The 24,574-nt window shown below is 41.0% G+C and overlaps 1 protein-coding gene across 13 annotated transcripts in view; it reads right to left on the minus strand.

Annotated features, from left to right (window-relative positions):
* ULK4 (unc-51 like kinase 4) overlaps window positions 1-24,574 on the minus strand; it is a 529,281-nt gene that overhangs the window by 270,458 nt on the left and 234,249 nt on the right. The window contains exons 32-33 of one of the 13 annotated variants that reach the window (XR_007469880.1): window positions 1,843-2,138; window positions 1,321-1,375 (exon numbers count right to left, since the gene is read on the minus strand). The exons of 9 other annotated variants lie outside the window; for them this stretch is intronic. Coding sequence is in view for 1 of the 4 variants with exons in the window: in XM_049693612.1 (XP_049549569.1) it covers window positions 2,405-2,422 (18 nt within the window). In the remaining 3 variants the exon portion in view is untranslated. Of the gene's footprint in view, window positions 1-1,320; window positions 1,376-1,729; window positions 2,139-2,167; window positions 2,423-24,574 lie in introns of those variants that run through there. 3 more of the 13 variants (XR_007469879.1, XR_007469881.1, XM_049693612.1) reach the window with 3 other exon arrangements.

The raw sequence follows: 24,574 nt of genomic DNA on the forward strand, positions 1-24,574 counted from the left end.
AGAACCTGAGGAAAAGCAGAGACCCTGCAACTTAGGAACATGCAGTTGAGAGACAGAAGACGTTCCAAGGGCACACTGAGGCCGGTTACTCTCAACACTTGCCTAAGACTTTTGGAACCCACACTAAATCCTGGTTTATAGTAAATGCCCAGGATATTAATTTCTTGGGGATTCAGTGGAGTTGAAAGCAAACTAGACATCCACTGTCACTATGACTCACGGATCTGAGTTACATCATCTCCGCACAGAGTGGACAGGAGTGGCACCACGTCACCCTCGTGGTCAACTCCACAGGGGTCACTCCCTGCCAACCTCGCTCAGCTCACCTCTGAGCAGCCTTCGTCACCTGGCCTCCACACCTCCCTTCCTGCTTTCACTTGGCCCTGCGGGCCTCTGGGCACTGACTTCAGACTGAGCCTGAATTCACTAGGCTCTACCTCTCTGGCTGGAAAGGCCAGTTCACACTCCTTAGTTACAGCAAACAGAGGGGGCAAAAACTTCTGGAGGTTTCTAAGGCATATGGATTCTTAACTATCCTTCTACCATGAGTAGAAGGCTAACACTGATTCTGCTATTATCTACAAATATGATGTAGCTGTGGATATCCTTGAAGGCAAAGGGCTAACCAGAAGGATTCTTAGGAAGTCTCAGAGCCTCTGCACTTTAGGGACAGTCATCAGTAAGTCTTGGTTTTCTTTTCAACTATAAAACCAAACTTCTTTTGTATGAAAGCTCTCAGATAACGATACATACGGCTTTCAAGAGATGAGGTCAGAGGGCTTTCCTGGTGGCGCAGTGGTTAAGAATCCGCCTGTCAATGCGGGGGACACGGATTCGAGCCCTGGTCCGGGAAGATCCCACATGTCGCAGAGCGACTAAGCCCGTGCGCTGCAACTACTGAGCCTGCGCTCTAGAGCCCACGAGCCACAAGTACTGAAGCCCGCATGCTCTAGGGTCCGCGTGCTGCACCTACTGAGCCCGCGTGCTGCAACTACTTAAGCCCACACACCTAGAGCCTGTGCTCCACAACAAGAAAAGCCACCGCAATGAGAAGTCCACGCACCACAACCAAGAGTAGCCCCCGCTCGCTGCAACTACAGAAAGCCCAGAGGCAGCAACGAAGACCCAATGCAGCCAAAAAAAAACAAAAAACAAAAACATAACCACACATGGTGATTATGCCTAAAAAAATTTTTTAAAAAAAGAGAGAGATGAGGTTAGACGGAGGATATACGATACTCTGGATGTGAGATGCTGATATCAAATAGCAAAAATGAAAGAACAGCATATTACTGGCTATTTTTGTTTTTTAATGGAACTCACGGCTTCTATGTGCTCCCCAGAAATGCCTCAGAGTTGTGCTGTGGCTGGAAGCCTAAATGAGGTTTCAGAAAAGATAATGGAGCTTTAATGATGGAAACAGTAAGAAAATTAAATCTAATCATGTTCCATTAAGCATACTCCTAGCTCCCACTTTTACTAAATTATTTTATTATGATTTTACCTCTGTCTATTGAAACAACCTTTTACAGCAATTTGAGTTGCAAGCATAAACAAGTCTCATTTAATAAACCCAGTGGGATTAATAAGATGAGACGGATCATCTAAAATTTTACTCATTCTGCAATGAGGAAGTAACCATTCAGAGAGATGAATACTTTGTTTTATATTTATTTCAGAGGAAAACATTACACTCTAATTAGAATCCTGTTCAACAGTAACGTATTACCTGCTAGAGAGACTATCTCCAACCAGGCAGCTCCTTCTAGACCAGGCTTGAAGGGGAGTCACAGTCATCCCCACCTCAGCCGCTGGTGGGTTCCACTCTACCGGCTACCTCACCTCCTCAGGACTTAGCCCCCGTGCTTGTTCTCCTCCTACGACTCTTTGATGGACTGGTACCATGTTCCGAGTGTTTTGTTACTACAGACTGGAACTGCTGGACTGTTTGCTTCCAGCAAGACGCTCCTGCATAGCCATCTAGATGTGAATCCTTGAGTACATGAGTTGGGAACAATCACACAATCTGTCAAGGGGCAGGCAAACGACTGTCAACAATCATGCGATCTCTCAAGGAATGCCACAGAGGAAGATGGGAGAGGGTGTTCATTCTGGTCTCTGCAGAGAACCGGAAGCACCTGTCAGAATAGGTAGGTGGGGTTTTAGATATTCTTTCCAAAGCATGTTTACTTGCAAAACGTGTCATGATGATAAAGCTATGAAGCTTAACTAGAATCACCATTCGCTAATTAAATGAGTCTCTGGGCCAAATCCTAAGGGAGGCTATTAAGAAATAAAGGACTTAGTAGAAAAACTCACATTTAGAAAGAATGGTACCAATGGGAAAAGAGGTCGGGAGGGTGTTATACGATGAACAGACATAAATCCGTACCAACTTTCCATTCTAACTTTGTATTAAGGTCTGAAGAGAAAGAAAAAAAATTATTATTAAGGATACACTTACGAAACAACTTTAACTAGAGATCATAAAATGTAATAAGTTCATAATGATTACTAATATGTAAACGCCCAATAACACAGCACCAACTCTCAGAAGTCAGAAGAAGTGAAGGGAAATACATGAAACCATACTAATAATCGGGTACTATATACCACCTCCTTCCATCTGAGACAGCTTATTAGTATGGCTATTAGTATAACTGCTCCATAAGCCATATCTTAGAGATATGTGTCAAATTCTGACATATGTACACAGAGTGTACACAAGCATACGCAGGGAATTCATGAAAATTCAACAGAGCAGACACAAAGAAAACATCAATAAATCTCCCCCAAAATAAAAATTCTTCAGTGCAATTATCCAATACTATTAAGTAATTAAAAAACCAAACAAGCTTTTCTGAAATGCTATTTTAAAACTCTTGAGGGAAATACAGATCCAAATTGCAAAGTTCTATGAAAATAAGGATAATGAAAACAACGCATTAGTATCTATGGAATACTGCTAAAGTTATCAGAGGAAAACATATGGCATTAGATACTACAACAATAAAAATATACAAATACACACTCAGTTTTTAAAAAGCTAAGGAAAAAATGAAGTTACCAAAAGAAAGCAAAAGGAAATTCAAAAAGATAAAAGCGAAGTATAATGAATTAGGACACTTCTGCCTCTAGTAGGATACAATGGGTCACACAGGCCAATAATACCACCTTACAACTAGAAAACTCCAGAAAAATTACAAAACCATATTTGTAGAGATAACAGCGGGCTCAAAAGCACCAAGAAGTAACTGAACTAAAATCCAGAAAGTAGAGAACTTTTCCAGGGTGAACTGACACTTCCAAACATTTCCCCCACTAGGGAGGGGGGCATCTGCTGGTTCTAGATGCTGGCTGAAAGTTAAGCTTGGTACCTAGAGAGGGCCTCCACTGAAGGCCTGAGAAACTAGCAATGGTTTGAAAGGTCGTATGGGGCTGGAATGACAAATAGGAAACTTCAGGGGCCTCGAATGCAAAAGTAGTATCCCCGGAAGACATTTTATGGATTCTGAAGCTGCACAAGGCTGGGAAGCCGAACAGAAAGTCTGTAAAGGCTGAGGAAAATCTCCCCCAGTCAGTGGTACAGGCATAACTCCGAGATATTGCAAGTTCAGTTTCATCACAAACACACAAATATCATAATAAAGTGGGTCACACAAACCATTTGGTTTCCCAGGGCACGTGCAAGTCATTTACACTCTACTATAGTCTACTGTGCAAAAGCGTCATGTCTAAAGAAACAACGTACATACCTTAACTTAAAAATAATTTATTGCTAAAAGATGCTAACCACTACCTGAACCCTCAGCAAGTCACAATCTTTTTGCTGGTGGAGGGCCTGGCCTTGATCCTGATGGCTGCTGCCCGGTCATTTTTGTGGCTGTTGAAGGTTGGGACGGCTGCGACAATTTCTTAAACTAAAACGACAATGAAGTCTGCCACATCCCGGGACTCGTCCCTTCATGAACAATTCCTCTGTAGCTTGCAATTCTGTTTGAGTGCATTTTGCCCACAGAACGTCTTTCAAAATTGCAATCACTCCTCTCAGACGCTGCCACTGCTTTATCAACTAAGTGTATGTACTATTCTAAATCCTTTGTAGCATTTCAACGATCTTCACGGCATCTTCAGCAGGAGTAGATTCCATCTCCAGAAACCACTTCCTCTGCTCATCCACAAGAAGTAACTCCTCACCCATGAAAGTTTTATCACAGGGTTGCAGCAATTCCGTCACATCTTCAGGCTCCACTTCTAATTCTAGTTCTCTTGCTACGGCCACTACGTGTGCAGTTGCTTCTCCCACTGAAGTCTTGAACCCCTCAAAGTAATCCACGAGGGTGGGAACCAACTTCTGCGAAACTCCTGTTCATATTGAGAGTCTGACTTCTTCCCATGAATCATGAATGACGTTAATGGCATCTAGAATAGTAAATATTTCCCAGAAGGTTTTCAATTGACTTTGCCCAGATCCTTTAGAGGAATCACCATCTATGGCAACTACAGCGTTATGAAATGTCTTTCATAAAGAGTAAGACTTAAAAGTTGAAATGACTTCTTGATTCATGGGCTGCAGAATGAATGTTGTGTTAGCAGGCATGAAAACAACATTAATCTGGTTGTACATCTCCATCAGAGCTCTTGGATAACTAGATGCATTGTCAATGAGCAGTACTATTTTTTTTTCAATGCTTTTGGGTATATATACATCTTTAACATCTTTATTGGAGTATAATTGCTTTACAATGCTGCTGTATAGTTTCTGCTGTATAACAAACTAAATCAGCTATATGTATGCATCTATCCCCATATCCCCTCCCTCTTGCACCTCCTTCCCACCCTCCCTCCCTATCCCATCCCTCTAGGTGGTCACAAAACACCCAGCTGATCTCCCTGTGCTATGCAGCTGCTTCCCACTAGCTATCTATTTTACATTTGGTAGTGTATATATATCAATGATACTTTTTCACTTCATCCCAGCTTACCCTTCCCTGTCCCAGTGCCCTCAAGTCCATTCTCTACCTTTGTGTCTTTATTCCTGTCCTGCCCCTAGGTTCATCAGAACTTTTTTTTTTTTTAGATTCCATATATATGTGTTAGCATACGGTATTTGTTTTTCTCTTTCTGACTTACTTCACTATATGACGGATGCTAGGTCCATCTACCTCACTACAAATAACTCAATTTCATTACTTTTTATGGCTGAGTAATATTCCATTGTGTATATATACCACATCTTCTTTATCCATTCATCTGTCGATGGACACTTAGCTTGCTTCCATGTCCTGGCTATTGTAAATAGTGCTGCAATTAACATTGTGGTACATGCCTCTTTTTGAATTATGGTTTTCTCAGGGTACATGCCCAGTAGTGGGATTGCTGGGTCATACGGTAGTTCTATTTTTAGTCTTTTAAGGAACCTCCATACTGTCCTCCAGAGTGGCCGTTATCAATTTACATTCGCACCAATAGTGCAAGAGGATTCCCTTTTCCCCACACCTGTTCCACCATTTATTGTTTGTAGATTTTTTGATGATGGCCATTCTGACCACTGTGAGGTGATACCTCACTGTAGTTTTGATTTGCAGTTCTCTAATGATTAGTGATGTTGAGCATTCTTTCATGTGTTTGTTGGCAATCTGTATATCTTCTTTGGAGAAATGTCTGTTTAGGTCTTCTGCCCAATTCTGGATTGGGTTGTTTTTTGATCTTGAGCTGCATTAGCTGCTTGCATATTTTGGGGATTAATCCTTTGTCCGTTGCTTCGTTTGCAAATATTTTCTCCCATTCTGAGGGTTGTCTTTTCGTCTTGTTTATGGTTTCCTTTGCTGTGCAAAAGCTTTGAAATTTCATTAGGTCCCATTTGTTTCTTTTTATTTCCATTTCTCTAGGATGTGGGTCAAAAAGGATTGTGCTGTGATTTATGTCATAGAGTGTTCTTCCTGTGTTTTCCTCTAAGAGTTTTATAATGTCTGGCCTTACATTTAGATCTGTAATCAATTTTGAGTTTATTTTTGTGTATGGTGTTAAGAAGTGTTCTAATTTCATTCTTCTACATGTAGCTGCCCAGTTTTCCCTGCACCTCTTACTGAAGAGGATGTCTTTACTCCATTGTATATCCTTGCCTCCTTTGTCATAGATTAGGTGACCACAGGTGCATGGGTTTATCTCTGGGCTTTCTATCCTGTTCCACTGAACTGTATTTCTGTTTTTGTGCCAGTACCATATTGTCTTGATTACTGTAGCTTTGTAGTATAGTCTGAAGTCAGGGAGCCTGATTCCTCCAGCTCCATTTTTCTTTCTCAAGATTGCGCTGGCTATTCGGGGTCTTTTGTGTTTCCATACCAATTGTAAAAAGTTTTTGTTTGAGTTCTGTGAAAAATGTCATTGGTAGTTTGATAGGGATTGCACCGAATCTGTACACTGCTTTGGGTAGTATAGTCATTTTCACAAGGTTGATTCTTCAAGTCCAAGAACATGGTATATCTCTCCATCTGTCTGTATCTTAATTTCTTTCATTAGTGTCTAACAGTTTTCTGCATACAAGTCTTTTTTCTCCTTAGGAAGGTTTATTCCTAGGTATTTTTTTCTCTTCGTTGCGGTAGTAAATGGGATTGTTCCCTTAATTTCTCTCTCAGATTTTTCATCGTTAGCGTATAGGAATGCAAGAGATTTCTGTGCATTAATTTTGTATCCTGCTACTTTACCAAATTCAGTGACAACCTCTAGTAGTTTTCTGGTATCATCTTCAGGATTCTCTATGTGTAGTATCATGTCATCTGCAAACAGTGACAGCTTTACTTCTTTTCCGATTTGGATTCATTTTATTTCGTTTTCTTCTCTGAGAGCCATGGCAAAGACTTCCAAAACTATGTTGAATAATAGCAGTGAGATTGGGCAACCCTGTCTTGTTCCTGATCTTAGAGGAAATGGTTTCAGTTTTTCACCATTGAGAATGATGTTGGCTGTGTGTTTGTCATATATAGCCTTTATTATGTTGAGGTATGTTCCTTCTATGCTCACTTCCTGGAGATTTTTTATAATAAACGGGTGCTGAATATTGTCAAAAGCTTTTTCTGCATCTACTGAGATGATCAAATGGTTTTTATTCTTCAATTTGTTAATATGGTGTATCACACTGATTGATTTGTGTATATTGAAGAATCCTTCCATTCCTGGGATAAAACCCACTTGATCATAGTGTATGATCCTTTTAATGTGTTGTTGGATTCTGTTTGCTAGTATTTTCTTGAGGATTTTGCATCTATGTTCATCAGTGATATTGGTCTTTAGTTTGTTTTGTGACATCTTTGGTTTTGGTTTCAGGGTGATGGTGGCATCATACAGTGAGTTTGGGAGTGTTCCTCCCTCTGCTATATTTTGGAAGAGTTTTAGAAGGATACGTGTTAGCTCTCCTCTAAATGCTTGATAGATTTCACCTGTGAAGCCATCTGGTCCTGGGCTTCTGTTGGAAGATTTTTAATTACAGTTTCAATTTCAGTGTTTGTAATTGGTCTGTTTATATTTTCTGTCTCTTCCTGGTTCAGTCTTGGAAGTTTGTACTTTTCTAAGAATTTGTCCATTTCCTCCAGGTTGTCCATTTTATTGGCATAGAGTTGCTTGTAGTAATCTCTCATGATCCTTTGTATGTCTGCAGTATCAGTTGTTACTTCTCCTTTTTCATTTCTAATTCTGTTGATTTGAATCTTCTCCCTTTTTGCTTGATAAGTCTGGCTAATGGTTTATCAGCTTTGTTTATCTTCTCAAAGAACCAGCTTTTAGTCTTATTGATCTTTGCTATTGTTTCCTTCATTTCTTTTTCATTTATTTCTGATCTGATCTTTATGATTTCTCTCCTTTGCTAACTTTGGTTTTTTTTTTTCTCTAACTGCTTTAGGTATAAGGTTAGGTTGTTTATTTGAAATCTTTCTTGTTTCTTGAGGTAGGATTGTATTGCTATAAACTTCCCTCCTAGAACTTGCTTTTGCTGCATCCCATAGGTTTTGGGTCATCGTGTCTCCATTGTCATTTGTTTCTAAGTATTTTTTGATTTCCTCTTTGATTTCTTCAGTGATCTCTTGGTTATTTAGTAGTGTATTTTTTAGCCTTCACGTGTTTGTATTTTTCACAGTTGTTTTCCTGTAATTGATATCTGGTCTTATAGGGCTGTGGTCGGAAAAGATACCTGAGACGATTTCAATTTTCTTAAATTTACCGAGGCTTGCTTTGTGACCCAAGATATGATCTATCCTGGAGAATGTTCCATGAGCAGTTGAGAAGAAAGTGTATTCTGTTGTTTTGGGATGGGATATCCTATAAATATCACTTAAGTTTATTGGTCTAATGTGTCTTTTAAAGCTTGTGTTTCCTTATTTATTTTCATTTTGGATAATCTGTCCATTGGTGAAAGTGGGGTGTTAAAGTCTCCTCCTATATTATTGTGTTACCGTCGATTTCCCCTTTTATGGCTGTTAGCATTTGCCATATGTATTGAGGTGCTCCTATGCTGGGTGCATAAATATTTACAATTGTTATATCTTCTTCTTGGATCGATCCCTTGATCATTATGTAGTGTCCTTCTTTGTCTCTTGTAATAGTCTTTATTTTAAAGTCTATTTTGTCTGATATGAGTGTTGCTACTCCAGCTTTCTTTTGATTTCCATTTGCATGGAATATGTTTTTCCATCCCCTCACTTTCAGTCTGTATGTGTCCCTAGGTCTGAAGTGGGTCTCTTGTAGACAGCACATATATGGGACTTGTTTTCGTATCCATTCAGCCAGTCTGTGTCTTTTGGTTGGAGCATTTAATCCATTTACATTTAAGGTAAATATCGATAGGTATGTTCCTATTACCATTTCGTAATTGTTTGGGGTTTGTTATTGTAGGTCTTTTCCTCCTCTTGTATTTCCTGCCTAGAGAAGTTCCTTTAGCATTTGCTGTAGAGCCAGTTTGGTGGTGCTGAATTCTCTTAACTTTTGCTTGTCTGTAAAGGTTTTAATTTCTCCATCAAATCTGAATGAGATCCTTGCTGGGTAGAGTAATCTTGGTTGTAGGTTTTTCCCTTTCATCACTTTAAATATGTCCTGCCACTCCCTTCTGGCTTGCAGAGTTTCTGCTGAAAGATCAGCTGTTAACCTTATGGCGTTTCCCTTGTATGTTATTTGTTGCTTTTCCCTGCTGCTTTTAATATTTTTTCTTTGAATTTTTGATAGTCTGATTAGTATGTGTCTTGGGATGTTTATCCTTGGATTTATCCTGTATGGGACTCTCTGTGCTTCCTGGACTTGATTGACTATTTCTTTCCGATGTTAGGGAAGTTTTCAATTATAATCTCTTCAATTATTTTCTCAGACCCCTTCTTTTTCTCTTCTTCTCTGGAAACCCTATAATTCAAATTTTCTTGCATTTAATGTTATCCCAGAGGTCTCTGAGGCTGTACTCAATTCTTTTCATTCTTTTTTCTTTATTCTGCTCTGCGGCAGAGAGGGATAAATTGGGAGATTGGGACTGAAACATACACACTACTACTATATAAATATATATATATTATATATATATAATAGATAACTAATAAGAACCTACTGCATAGCACAGGGAACTCGAGTTACTCAATACTCTGTAATGGCCTGTATGGGAAAACAATCTAAGAAAAGAGTGGATATATGTATATGTACAACCGATTCACTTTGCTCTACACATGAAACTAACGCAACATTGTAAATCAACTATACTCCAATAACAAAAAAAAAAAAAAAAGAAAGAAAGAAAGAAACAACAACAAGTCAGGAAAAGCAATCCATTTCAAGCATTCAGATGGTCTCTCCCTTAAGATATTTGCCTTAATATGTTTGCATGTACATGAGGCATTAGATGTGAGAATGAGGCTGGGACATTCTGAAGCATAGAGCTGAATCTTCCAGTCTTACAGAGCTGAGGGGACAAAGAACTAAGAGGTCTCAGTCAAACATCCAGGAAAGCCACACCTAAAGGACAGACTGTACCAAAGTTAGAACGGAGTCTTAATAAGACAGCCCTAACACAGCTTGCTTTCTGACTGGATTAAGTTGATCCACCCCTTACCCTAAATGCCTAAGAAAAAAAGGATCTCTCTTTGATGGAAAATATACTATCTGTAACCGCTACAGTTATTACAGAAACTACTGCTACAATGACCGTGCAAGTTAAAATCACACAAAGTGACCTTAATAATTAATGGGAAAAAAATATAATTGTTGCATGACCTTTAAAATTTGTTGTCGAAACATTCAAAACTCTTATTATCAGCTATGCATGTAGAGGGGAATTTTTAATCCCTGATATTTACTACACTGTCATTTGAAACATTAGAAACATTGAGAATTAAAGTGTTTTATTTCATCGCTGTAAAACACCAACAAACGACAGTTTGAACAGTACTTGTGTTTTCCTCATCATATAACTTATAAACTGATCATCTCTTCTATGCTTTGGGGAATTGTCATACTCATTTTCTAATATTTTATCATTTGCCTTTCCATGTTGTGAAATATCTCTGAGAGCTCCCTTCATGCTATTGTTTAACTGATGTCACTTCCTCTGGGAGATCTTAACTCTTTTCAGCACAACCACCTTCCTCACTAGTGTCAATACATGCACCTTTGCTGAGTTCCTCTGGCTGCATATATAGACTTCCTGGAATGGCAGCAGGGGTCAACATTCCCACAGATTTTTATTCTCTAATTCCATTTACATTTGATTAAAATTTTATTTCCAGCATTATCACATTTCCTTTCTCTGCCGAACTTTTGTCTTTCAATCTCTTTTTCAATTATCCACATTTGTGAAATGTCCTGTAGGTTTATCACTGGAAGATGAGAAGGAAACACAACTACAGATTTTGCTGTCTAAGCCTGAACAGAAACACCGTGACAAATCACCAACAGACTTTGAAAGAAGCGATGTGATAGGCCACTCATTGTGATGTGCATCTGTTATTCACTTAGTGACTTGATTTAAAAAGCTAGCAGTGAACTGTATACTTAATGCAATTACTCACAGTTTATATACCATGGTAAGTGAAATGTGAGCCATGTTTCTAGGAAACTGGAGTTACTTAACTAAACCACAGTAGTTGAAATTCATGCATACTGGAACCACACAAAGAAATTTATTAGTTCATATCTAAAACAGAAACGACGTATAGAGAGAAAGACACATAGAAACAAACACAGAAATACACTAAATATTAACTATGATTATCTCTGGGTAGGGGGTTATAGCTAATTTCTATTTTCTTCTTTGGGCTTTTCTGTGTATTTCAGTTTTCATACAATGAAGATCTAAATGTAACACTTGTACAAAAAGGAAAAGCAATCATTATATTTAAAGGACAATACTAAGTTTTTTAAACTGATGATCTAGACTGTTACCATTTCCTGGTGTAGAACATATATAATTTTCTTTTTTTTTCGGTACGTGGGCCTCTCACCGCTGTGGCCTCTCCCGTTGCCGAGCACAGGCTCCAGATGCGCAGGCTCAGCGGCCATGGCTCACGAGCCCAGCCGCTCCGCGGCATATGGGATCCTCCAGACCCGGGCACGAAGCCGCGTCCCCTGCATCGGCAGGCGGACTCTCAACCACTGCGCCACCAGGGAAGACCAAACATATATAATTTTAAACTCATACAAAACACCGGAAATCAGAAAATGCGTATTTTTTTTTCACAGTTTTCCTTACGTAAATACTGATCAAACGTCACAGGGACTATTTCATCTAAGTGCCGCAAATATTTTCTAGTTCGTTTTGTTTTTCCTTTTCCAATGAACAAACTATCACATTGTCTTCCTCTTCCCAAGTTCTTTGACTCCTATAGCAGTGATGGGTTCTGTAAATATATTTTAACATTTAACCAGGGGGGAAAAGTCATAGCTCATTTCCCTAAATATTTACCTTATTAAAATTATTTGGCATAAATTATTTCTCCCCAACAATATAAGTGCAACGAGTTTGCCTGAGAAAATGTCAAAGGAAAAATGTTGATGTGTACATGTCAATAATTATGCAGATGTGTATAGAGTCTGTACACACATGGTGAAAGCACAAAACAACACAGTAAGTGAAACAAAAACTTGCACTACCCTTAGCTTGGCCTAGGAGTTTATCAAGCTCTATCCATATATTATGTGAAGTGTTTTACCCTTGAATGGCCCCTTAACTTGAAACATAAAAGAGGAAATATTAATACATGCAGAAATAAGTGTATAAAATAATATTACCATTAAGTTGATTACTTACACAATTGCTTTCTGGTAGGCACATTAACATTCCCACCCTAGTTTTTTGGTGAGTGTATTTTTCTTAAGCAACTAATGTCACGAACCTCATTAATGACACACAAACTAACCACACACAGAAAAAATATATTCAGTTGACACTGAGTCATATAGAACCATACATCTGCACTGCAAAGTGTGAATGTTGCCACAGGTCACTAAAGTCCAGTTTTGTTTTCACTTTTCAACTGAACCCAAGCCATATATAATACATGCATAATACAAGCCAAACTGCCTGACTCAGTTGACATTTTTTATTTATGTTTTGGGGGGGGCTGGTTTTCAAGGATTAACCATTAGGACCAACAATTACTCCATATAAGTGGGAGGTTAATGTCTTATCTATTAGAAAACAATATGGGGACTTCCCTGGTGGTGCAGTGGTTAAGAATCTGCCTGCCAATACAGGGGACACAGGTTCGATCCCTGGTCCGTGAAGATCCCACATGCCGCTGAGCAACTAAGTCCGTGCACCACAACTACTGAGCCTGCACTCTACAGCCCGCAAGCCACAACTACTGAGCCTGCACTCTAGAGCCCATTAGCCACAACTACTGAGCTCGCGTGCCCTAGAGTCCATGCTCCACAACAAGAGAAGCCACTGCAATGAGAAGCCCATGCACCGCAAAAAAGAGCAGCCCCCGCTTGCGGCAACTAGAGAAAGCCCACCCACTGCAAGGAAGATCCAATGCAGCCAAAAATAAATTTAAAAATTAATTAATTTTTTTAAAAAAGAAAACAATGTGGTCCTCAAAGTAGCACATCAATTCCAAAGCCTCATCATAAGAAATCCATTACAAATATTGATATATGGAACATTCTATGAAAATACTCAATGGAAAACATTCTTCCTGGAATGACATCATTCATCCCTAGGATATAAACCATTCTGTGGCTAGGCTGACCTAAAGAAAAGCATGCGGCATAATAAAAAAAAAGGTATGGAATTTTATTTATAGATCGGTTTTGGAAAGATGCCATATATAATGCCAATCTCAGTAGAACAAAAGGTTACCCAGTGATATTCTATCTCCCTGCTCATCTTGGTTTCCAATGACTAGTGTTTCATATAATGGATGCTTCCATTTCTCTCAGAAACAATGGGTTACGTAACGATTCCTTATAAGAAACGATGGGTTTGTGTTACTAAACTTCTTCTTGTGGACCCAAATTGCCTAGGCTCTAATGAGGAAAGTTTTCTGAAAATAAAATCTCTGAAAGTCCCTGCAGAGAAGCCAGACATCTTGGTGCCTCTCCTAATCCATTCCAGTAGGGATGATAATAGCAGTGGAGGAGGAAAGGGTAACACTGGAAACTCAGCATTTTTCTCTCCCCAAAAGGAACTGGCACAAGGGGATAGATTTCAATGCCTCAGCTCATTTGAGTAAAGTCATTGTTACTCATTAAATATGTAAGGCTAACAGAAAGGATACAAATGAAAATTAGAAAAAGAATGTGGAGACTGACACATTATTCTCATTTCTACATTTATAGCATAATTATTGAGCATCTATTCTGTCACCAGCCTTGTGCTAATCACGTTCACACTACAATTTCATGTCCAATGAAGACTCGACCTGCAGTGGCCGTAGAGTTGAGTCATCATAGTGTGAAAAAGTAATTCCTCATATCCCACTAAGAGTCTGTTCATGGTTCCTTATAATAAAGCCAGAATTTATGGAATTGAAACAACCTTAATAGAGATGGTCCAGGTTTTTATTTTTCTATAGAGTTGGGTTTTATTAAAAATGTATAACGATACTAAAACACCTGAAGAAGAAGAATGAGGAAAAGATTAAATGAAAGTCTAAATTTTTAAGTGTGGTACTTTCACTACAATAGAGGTTAAAACAATTAAGCAGGTGAGAAAGTTTCTGAAGAGACCTGAGTATGTATATACCTTCACATCATGTTAAAAGGGGCTTTTTCCAAACAGTAGAGATGGATGGGCTACTTACAAAACAGTGCAGAAATGAATATTTAACAGTAACAGAGGTAGCAGACTGTTAATGGTTAACAGTACAAAACTCTGGAGCAAGACAGAACTGACTCTTACCATCCTGTGACCTTGGGCAAGTACTTAGCCTCTCCGTGCCTCTGCATTCTTCATGGTAACAATGAGGCAAACTACTTCATAAGGTTGTTATGAGGATTAGAAGTTAATATGTATAAAGCACTTTGTATATACTAAACGCCCTAAATATGTGTTAAATCATTAAATATTTGAGAAAGACAATTTTAGATCTTTATTTTAAATCACACTCCAAAGCAAATTTTAAGTAGATTCAAAAGTTCAATGTTAGAAAATAAAATCACAACCATAAAAGAGAGAGAAATGTTGTTCTAATTAGGAGCAGGGAAATTATTTTAAAGTCTAATATCAAAACCAAAATCTTGAAGTGTACAGATGTGACTCCAAAAGTATCTGAAATGTCTAAGATCAACAAATACGACTAAGAATCAAATGACAAACGAAGAAAATATTTAGGTCATATGTGATAAATTTAATGTAATTAACATATAAAGAGCTCTTATAAATCACTAAGAAAATGATAAATATGTATATTGAAAAATGGGCAAGGCCATGAATAGGCAATTGATAGAAAAACAAATACAATTTCTAGTAATGTCACTCACTCTTCCAGGTGCTGGGGTTTCAGTGCTGAATGTGACAAAGAAGGTCCCTGCCCTCATGAAGCTTAAATCTTACTGAGTGAAGACACAAAACTGACAAATAAGCAACAAAACTATCAAAAAGTATTAAGGGCCACATTAAGAATTAAAATGGTGTGATCTGATAAACAGTGACTAAGTAAATACCGGGTCAGTTGGGGGAAGCACCTCCCAGATGAGGTAAGATTTAGACAAACTTGAATGATAAGTGGATACCAGCCATACCAAGGTGAGGGGAGAGCATTCTAGGCAAATGGAACTTTACATAACGGTCCCAAGTGGATATCAGGTCGACAAGCTGGAGAAACAGGACAGCCACTGTGGCTGAAGCAGGTGATGGGGCAAGTGGTGAGGGGTGCAAGGAAGAGATGATGTGGACTTTGTGAATCCGAGTAAAGAGGCTTGGTTTTCTTTTCAGTGGGATGGCAAGCCCTGGCAGGTTTTAAACTGGAGAGGGATATATAATTTTCATTTTAAGAAGGTAAAATCTGGCTGCCATCTGGAGCACGGATAGTAAGAAAAAGAAACCATGAAGCAGAGAGATGAGTCAGGCAGGACACATCGCAGCAATCCAGGTGAGATATGACAGTGAGCTGGACACGGTGGTGGTAACAGAGATGGAAAAAGTAGGCAAATGGAGGTATGTTTAGAAGAAGAAGAGAATATAATCTGGGATCGTCCTACATGGATGGAGAGAGGTATATTTTACGGAGATGGAGAAAACTACAGAAGCAACAGTTTGGGTACGGGTGAGGAAGGGCAGTGGGCGCAGAATCGGAAAACCTCTTTGCCTAGGTGAAGTTTGAGATACCTTTAAGACACCTATGTGGAGATTTCAAATGGGCAGCTCAACACAAGACTCTGGGCTCCAAATGAAAGACCAAGGTTGAACATAAGATTTGGAAGTTTGCAGCAGATACAGACAGTGTTATCAGATTACAGGTGGTGCACAGATGAGATGACACGTGGCACACTCAAAAGGACTCAGCTGAAAATGCAGAGTGAAGGGACTCTCCACAGATGCGTAGGCAAGCTGGAGAGAGCCTGCAGGGGTGCTGAAGCACCCAGGGACCAGCAGTGGCTACTCTTAGGCCCGAAGTGACGAGGGAAAGGGATCGTGTTGCCACAGCCCCAGAGGAGCTGGAGCCACAGAGGAGGGGACCCCAGACAGGAAGTGCAGTTATAAAGGAATTCAGCCACTGCCAGGATGGCCACCAGTGGGGGAGATGCCCTCAATCACGCCAGCACCTCCTACTGGCAGAACCCCAAAGAAGCCAGAGGCTAAGGAAACCAGGTGATGTAGCTGGTTGGGTCGGCCTCCCGGGGCACTGAGCAGGCTAAAAATGCAGTTTGTTCCTCCTAAAAAGGGCAGTCAATAGAGAATTACTAATGCAATGGTATTTGAAGCTACGGACATGGATAGATTTACTTACGGCAAAGTATGCAGATAAAAAAGAGAAGGGGTCCCAAGACAGGCTCTGCAGCGCCCTGTAACTTCGAGGTCAAATACAGCTTGAGGAGTCTGCAAAGGGGCCTGCGAAGCAGGAGCTAGGGAGGTGGGAGGGAAACTGCAGAGGGTGGGGCCACAGAAGCCAAGGCCGAGAATGGTCTCAACAAGGGAGGGCAGGCAATTTTATCAAGAGCTGTTTTCAGGTCAAGGAAGTAACAACAGAGGCCACGGGATGTGCAAGTGTGAAAGTCATTGCTGACACTGACAGGCACAATCTCAGTAAAGAAGTGAAACAAAAACCTACAGAGTAGCTGAGGAAACCGCCTAAGGTAAAAAAGCGAGCCTCAAAGACAACTCTTTCAAGAAATTTAGCTACGAGGGTGCTAAGAGAAATTAAGTAATAGCTTGCAGAGGAGTGTGGGAAGAAGAGCGTGTCTACTATTTCGTAACAAGAGAGCCAGAGAAGACAACTGCTGAGAGAAAAACCTTACAAAGGCCAGAGGGGGTGGGCCCAGAACACAAGTCGAAGACTTGGTTTGCCATTGATAAAAGGAGGGTTATGCTAGTCATTCCACCAAGGGGACGGTGGGGGAGAAAGAGAAGGAGACGGGTGCACGTGCCTAGAGGTCGGCAGCTTTGGTGCTGGGTGAGCAAATGTTTCAATGAAGCTAAAGGCCGCTTGGTAGTGGGAGCTGTGGTTTGAAAGTGGGAACACACAGAGCACCACGGATTCCCAGTTGAGATTCAGTCAGTTAAAGAGAAACCGGTATAGTCAGTATGGTTGTGTTTTTCTCCAGCAGATTTTAATTTATCAGGTTAGGGTTGATGGAAAACAGGAAAAGAGTTGGGCTTAATAAAAGTTGTGGCTGTGACAGGTAAGGAATGCGGGGGGGGGCGGTAAGGGAACTGGGGTCCAAGGGCATGAGACGGATACATCACGGAGCAGAGAAAGGCAAGTGAGGACATAAGGGACGGGCAGATAGTGAGAATGGCGGCATCAAGGGTCTGGACACCCCCATGAGGTGGAAGGACTCCTGAGAGAACCACAGTAGGTGAGCTGGAAGGACAGGAGGGGCAGTCAAAGTGGGCTGCTTGGAGTGAGACTGTGAAGGGAGTTCCCTGATGAGCGAGGACAAGGTTAGAAATGTGTCCCCCAGGCTGGACACACGAGGTATGTGCAGGGGATGGAACAGAACATCAGAAGTGAGACGGCTGAGGTACTGATGGCCATCTACACGAAAACTGAAGTTACCAAGAATGATGACAGCAGTAGACGTGGGAAGGAAGAAAGTGAGCCAGGTTCCAGGAAAAGCTCTCTCAACGTGAGCACTACTGACATTTGGGGCCAGGGAGGTCTCTGTTGGGGCCAACCCTGTGTACTGCATGCTACCATAGCATCCCTGACCTCCACCCTCGAGACAGAGGCAGCATCCCCCCCGAGTGTCTCTTTGCAGCTCCCCGGGTGGGCGGCCAGGCCTGAGAACAGGCCACACCTGCAGAGTCCTCAATTAAGAGTCAGGGGTAAAATCCTCTGAGCGCCCCTGTTCGCAGGCAGCATGGAGGTGACTGAGAAGGGAAGTCCCACCCAGAGTGGACACCCAGATGTTCTGGTATCTCCCCACCCTCTGGTGGGGCACCGTGGAAAAGCCTTAAGGGACATATGTCCCCACGTGCCATCCAAAGCCAACCCGCGAGCTAACTCTTCTTCTGTAGCTGGGCCTTCCTTAAGGATTCTTGAGGCAACTCAACAGGATGCAAGAATTCTTTTCTCTGTGTGGACCAAGGGATATACACTGGCAAAACATACCACGTGGCAAAAAGTGAAAACCAAAACGTGCCTCTTGACATGTATTTCCCTAAATTAAAAAAATAATGACCACTTCCTAAAAAAAAAACAAACTCTTTTCTAAGCATTCCTTTCATTACTGGCAATCCCTGACTTCCCAAAGGACCCAAGCTAATAACCCTTAAGAGTTCTAAGGCCCTTGAGGGCTGAGTGGACCCACCAAACATTACAAGTATCCCCAACATGCAAAACCAATGAAAGCAGATTCGCCCTGGTCCTGGCTGACCTCACCACCCCACGGCTGAGCAGCCTCCATCGCAGGGAGAAAGGCCTGGCCTGGCTTCAGCTGCAACCCCCGGCATCTGCCTAAACAGTTTACAGCACTGCATACTTTGTCAACTAAACCCTCTAAAATATTAATTGTTAAAAAGTAGCTCAACTGGAGCTATGGAAAACTATAAAACATTTTATAGTGAAGTAAAATAAAATTCCAGGGATTCAACAGATACAGAGCCTCTCAGGAGACCAGACAGGGGGAGAGAGATGTATGTGAGCAATCTCCCAGAGCACATGAGTAATATATTTCAAAGGAAAGCCTGTCATGGAGAGCAAAATGAATCATTTTTACAACGAAACCTAGAAATTGCCGTAGTTATATGGTGCGGCAGGAAGTATTCACGTGTGAATCATGTGGGGCAGCATCAGAATAAAAAGAGAACATTTCTGCTGCTTCGACCAATTTAGATCAAGAATCATAATGTGAGTCTTAATCTAAGAAAACATCAAATATATGTGGATATTTGTATCACTTACCAAATACACCAACACAAAAAGACCCAAGCAGATTTCCAAGTCAGTCTCAGCTGCTGCTTCTACAAAGACTACTCTGTGATGTTCCTCATGACTGTTTACAAGATAGGCTTATCATAAAATACAGTAAGCGGTGTTCCCTTAGTATTCCATTATTGCTGTAACAAATTAACCACAAACTTAGCAGCTTAACACAAAAGTATTATTTTACAGTTCTGGAGGTCAGAAGTCCAAGGCGGGTCTCACGGAACTGAAAATCAAGATGTTGGCAGGGCTGCATTCCTTCCTGGAAGCTGTCTCCTTCCCTTTTCCAGCTTCTGCAGGCCGCTGCATCCCTTGGGCCCCACCTTCCGCCTTCAAAGCCACCCGTGAGTGACCGTGGAGTCCTGCTCACATCTCTGAGGACTCCTCCTTGCACAGTTAAGGACCCTGTGATTACACTGGGCCCAGGGGGACAAAATCCAGATCATTTCCTTATCAGAAGGTCAGCTAATTAACAGCCTTATTCCACCTGCAACCTTAAATTCCCGTCGCCCAGCAACCTAGCATGTGCATAGGTTTCAGGAATTAGGACGTGGACATCTCGGTGGGTGGAGACAATATTCATAGGTAAAACCTCTCAACATCACTCCTACCCACAGCACAGGAGAGAATCTACATTAACATATAAAAAGACTGCTCAGAAAAGGCATTTTCAAAATGGGAAGGTTAGTGAATAATAACTACTGGTTAATATCTACAAAAATAATCTACTTAACACTGCTTGTTTTACTCACGTGTTGTAAAATGTGCTTTGCACACAAATGGCTCCTGGGTAGATACTTCTAAATTAAATGGAACCATGTCAAATCCTTGGTTAATATTCTTCTGAGGCTCACAGAGGACAAGAAGCAGAGTCTGAACCCCTTGGCAGGGGTGTGGACCCCAAGCACCTTCCTTCCATCCACCACCACTCCCCCTTACACACTCACTCGACCGTGTAGGTATTCACTGAGCACCTACTATGTGCCAGTCAGTGATCTGAGTGCAGGGATACGATGGCGACCAAATATGACATAGTTCCTGCTTCACGAAGTCAGTAATCATGCGGTAGACTTTTAATCAACTAATCACACAAAACAAGCATAAAACTGCAAAATGACAAGTGCTATGAAGAAGGACAGGGTTTTGTGAGCACCTGTGACAAAGGCCTCTCACCTGGTCAACAGAGACCAGGTGATCCTCAGAAGAGACAGCTGGGAAAAGAGACGAGGACTCACTGCCAGTTTACCTTGGCAGGAGAACAGAGTCATCCAAGCACAGGAAGGACAGGCATGCCCGCCCTTTGGGGAAGGGAGCAGACAGAACAAATACACACTTCTGCTGGCGAATATGGTCCAATGTGCAAACTGCAACACTTCTTGCTCAGCCCAAGTGTGCTTCCCTCCTGGAAGGGGTGCTGATCACCCCATAGCAGGGAGTTGGCCCACTGTGTCTCTGTTACAATTTACACCATTCTGTGTTATAGCTTTCGAGTTATGTCTGCCTCCACAGTAAACTGTGAGCTCACTGAGGCCAAGACCTGTGTTTCATTCTCCTCTCTAATCCCAGCAGTGCCTGATGACCAACTGACTGAACAACAATGATGGCCACAGGTCACACCCCAGAACTCCACATGATACCACTTTCCACTTCTCTCCCTGACACACACTCAGGAAACAGATGTAGCTCAGGTTGATGCCGGTTATTTCTCAGAAGGAAAATTGATAAATGGATAAAAGCACTTAAATCAAGAGACCAGGACAAGAACAAAATAATTCTAATGAAAAGAGAAAAAGGGGACTTCCCTGGTGGCGCAGTGGTTGAGAGTCCGCCTGCCGATGCAGGGGACGCGGGTTCGTGCCCCGGTCCGGGAAGATCCCACGTGCCGCGGAGCGGCTGGGCCCGTGAGCCATGGCCGCTGAGCCTGCGCGTCCGGAGCCTGCGCTCCGCAACGGGAGAGGCCGCAACAGTGAGAGGCCCGCGTACCGCCAAAAAAAAAAAAAAAAAAAAGAGAAAAAGGAGTGATTAGTGATTTTTTTAAGTTAATGTGATAGAATACAATCAGTCGAATTGGTAAATATCCAAGACCTAGTGATTTGGGGAAAAGCATTAAACACTATCTTAATGCAGACAAAATGAGAGAAGTCACAAATACACCGAATTAGGAAGAAAGGTAAATGTCCAATATGAAAATAAATATTTACACAATGTACTTTAATAAATAATGGATTGGATATTCTAGACAAATTCAAATTTCCAAAGTAAATTAAAGAAGGAAAAAAAAAAAACCCTGAAGAGCCAATAACCAGGGGAGAAATTGTAAAGTTGTCAAAAAGTAATTAAATGAGGAGAAGAGATAAATCTCCTGTATAGAAAACTCCAAATAATTTACTTAGTTACTCTGCTCTCAAGAAGGTGGAACTTAATCCCCAACCTCTGAGTGCCTAATGACTTGCTTCCAAAGAGTAAAGGATGGAAATGGGGGGAAAAGTAACTTTAGAGTAGAGGAACCTGACAATTCCCAGCCACATAATCAAGGTTAACACACTAAGTGACAGGTCTTGTTGATTGCCTGTACCCTTGATATGATGTGATGAAAACAGCACCTTACCTCTGTGGTATTCCCCCCCCAAGCCCATAACTATCTCATCATGAAAAAAAATTGGACATACTCGAATTATGGGATATTCTTCAAAACACTAGTAACACTCAAAACTGCCAAGGTCATCAAAAACAAGTAAAGTCTGAGGAAATGCCACAGCCTAGAGAAGATTAAGGAGACATGATAACTAAATATTCAAGTAATCCGCAGGAAGGCAGGAGAAAGAAAACAGAGAAAGAACCAAAAACAAAAACAAAAAAGGAAAAACAGAAAAATAAAATGGCAAACTTAATATCTAACATCAATACTTACATTAAATATAAAAGGTCTAAATAAATCACTGAAAAGACAGATTTGAAGAGTGGATTAAGGAATAAAAATGACCCAACTGTATGGTGCCTACAAGAAACTCATCTTAACTATAATGATAAAGAGAGGCTGAATATTTAAAGGATGGAAAGAGACATACCTTGCAAACATTTATCAAAACAAAGCAGGTGTGGCTATATTGATATCAGAAAACACAGACTTTAGAGGAAAGAAAATTAAAAGGAACACAGATATTACATAATGACAAAATTATAATGATAAAATGACATGATGATTCAAATCACCAAGAAGACTTAACGATCCTAAATATGTATGAACCAAGCAACAGAGATGCAAACACACGGAAACACAAACTGGGAGACGAGAAAAGAGAAAGAAACAAATCCATAATTATAATTAAAGATTTCAACGCCCTTCTCTCCTCAACTGATAAAATAACTAGAAAGAAAATCACAAGGATATAGAAGTCAACACCACCATCAACCAAAACAGTCTAATCAACATTTATACAACACTTCAACCAATAACAGCAGAATACATATTCCTTTCAAGCATCCACAGAACATAAACCAAAAGACCATATCCTTGGCCATAAAACAACCCTCAAAAAATGTACACAAATTGAATGATGCAGAACATGGTGTACCAACGTAGATTTTCTGCTTTTGATACTGTACTACAGTTAAGTGTGCTACAACCACTGGGGGAAACTGAGCACAGTACACAGGACCTCTCTGTGCCACCTTTCCAGTTTCTTGTGAAACTATAGCTATATCCCAATATAAAGTTAAGAACAGTAGTAGGCCTGACATGAAAACTACAGACCAATTTCATACATTTACAAATACTTAAGTAAAAACCCTTCTACAAGTTCACGTATTAAATCTAGCACGACATTAGAAATAATAATGCATTATACCTTAACTATATAATATAGCCACGTAACACCTAAGGCTATTCTGTGCCAGATGACAGGCGAGGCTACAGAGACAGGTGTGGCTCCTTATTCTCATAGTGAGGACGAGGTAGAGAGGTCTCTGAAATTCAAAGGATGAGATGCACTCAGCCATGCAAGGAGACGGGAGAAGAACATTCTGGGGAGAGGGACTAGTAGAAGCAAAGGTCCTGAGGAGGAGAAAAGGAGGCCTATGCGTAGCCTACTCAGTAAACTGAGCTGTCAACATGATGACAGCACAGTCAGGAAGGGAAAGTGAGGATGACATGAGGCGGGACAGGAAACCACAGTCAGATCATGCAGGGTTCGGAAGGAACTGGATCTCATGATGTAGGTGATAAGAAGCCACTACAAATAGAAATATGCTGCTGAAAGGTTCTCACATAAGACACGGAGTGGTGTGACGTACACTTCCATATCACATGGAGGATTTAATTCTGAGACGGAGGAAAAAATGCAATGTCTGATGCCCATACGATGTGACATATAAAGACAGAGCATAAGTGTGCTAGAGATGAATAAAAATGGATGAAACGACCAGAAGATACCTAGTATTCACGAGTCATTAAACATACATAAGACATCTGGGCCCTAAACGTTCATGATACACTAAATATTAAACTAAATACTAAAATAGCAGATACCAATACATGAAGTTTTAATTAAGCCACACATTGGTGACATCTACTCAGGTGTGTTCTTTGCTTAAGAAACACAAATAAAACCCATGGATGGTCAGCGAGTTCACTGGCAAGTACGGCCAGGGCCAACTATACATGTCGCTCCAAGTATGTGCTGTTGGCCTGAGATATTTTCCATCGGTGGGAACTGTTCCTCAGACGCAACTCTGAGGAAGGCTGATGCAGCCTGGGGGTGCGGGGGGAGAGCATACGAACACACTGTTCCTCAGGATTCAGGTGGAGTGTACTTCACTCTGCTTGCACCCTATTAAAAGGTGTTAATTTACCCTAAGCCTTACTTCTCACTATACGCACTTAATTGGGTCAATAAATCACGTGATGTGAGTTTTTTTTATTTGATCTGTGATCCCCTATGTCCAATGACCCTTGGTTACTTTGCCTGGTAGTATATTGGGAGGTAATCATTACATCAGGGTAATTACCTACATGATAGTAGGCAAACTGAGGTAAATTAAAGATGCATATTGTAAACCCTACACCAACCATTAAAAGGTAAAATACTCAACTGATATAAAAGGTGGCTGGAAAAGACAGAAATAAACGAGAAAGAAGAACAGAAGATGCGACATGAAACTAGTAATAAGATGGTAGATTTAAATATTTTTAATGAAAATGTTCTAAACACCTCAAATAGAAGACTAATATTGTAAGACTGGATAAAGAGGTAAAATCAAAGTACATCTATCTCCAGGAAAACACCTTTAAATACAAAGATGTAGACAGGTTAAAAGTTAAGGGATGGGAAAAGATATGCCTACTAACACTAATCAAAGAAAGCTGCATGGGCTTCCCTGGTGGCGCAGTGGTTGAGAGTCCGCCTGCTGATGTGGGGGGTGCAGGTTTGTGCCCCGGTCCGGGGGATCCCACATGCTGCGGAGCGGCTGGGCCCGTGAGCCGTGGCCACTGAGCCTGCGAGCCCGGAGCCCGTGCTCCG

This window comes from Orcinus orca, chromosome 10 (genome assembly GCF_937001465.1).
Source record: "Orcinus orca chromosome 10, mOrcOrc1.1, whole genome shotgun sequence".
Classification (NCBI taxonomy): Eukaryota; Metazoa; Chordata; class Mammalia; order Artiodactyla; family Delphinidae; genus Orcinus; species Orcinus orca.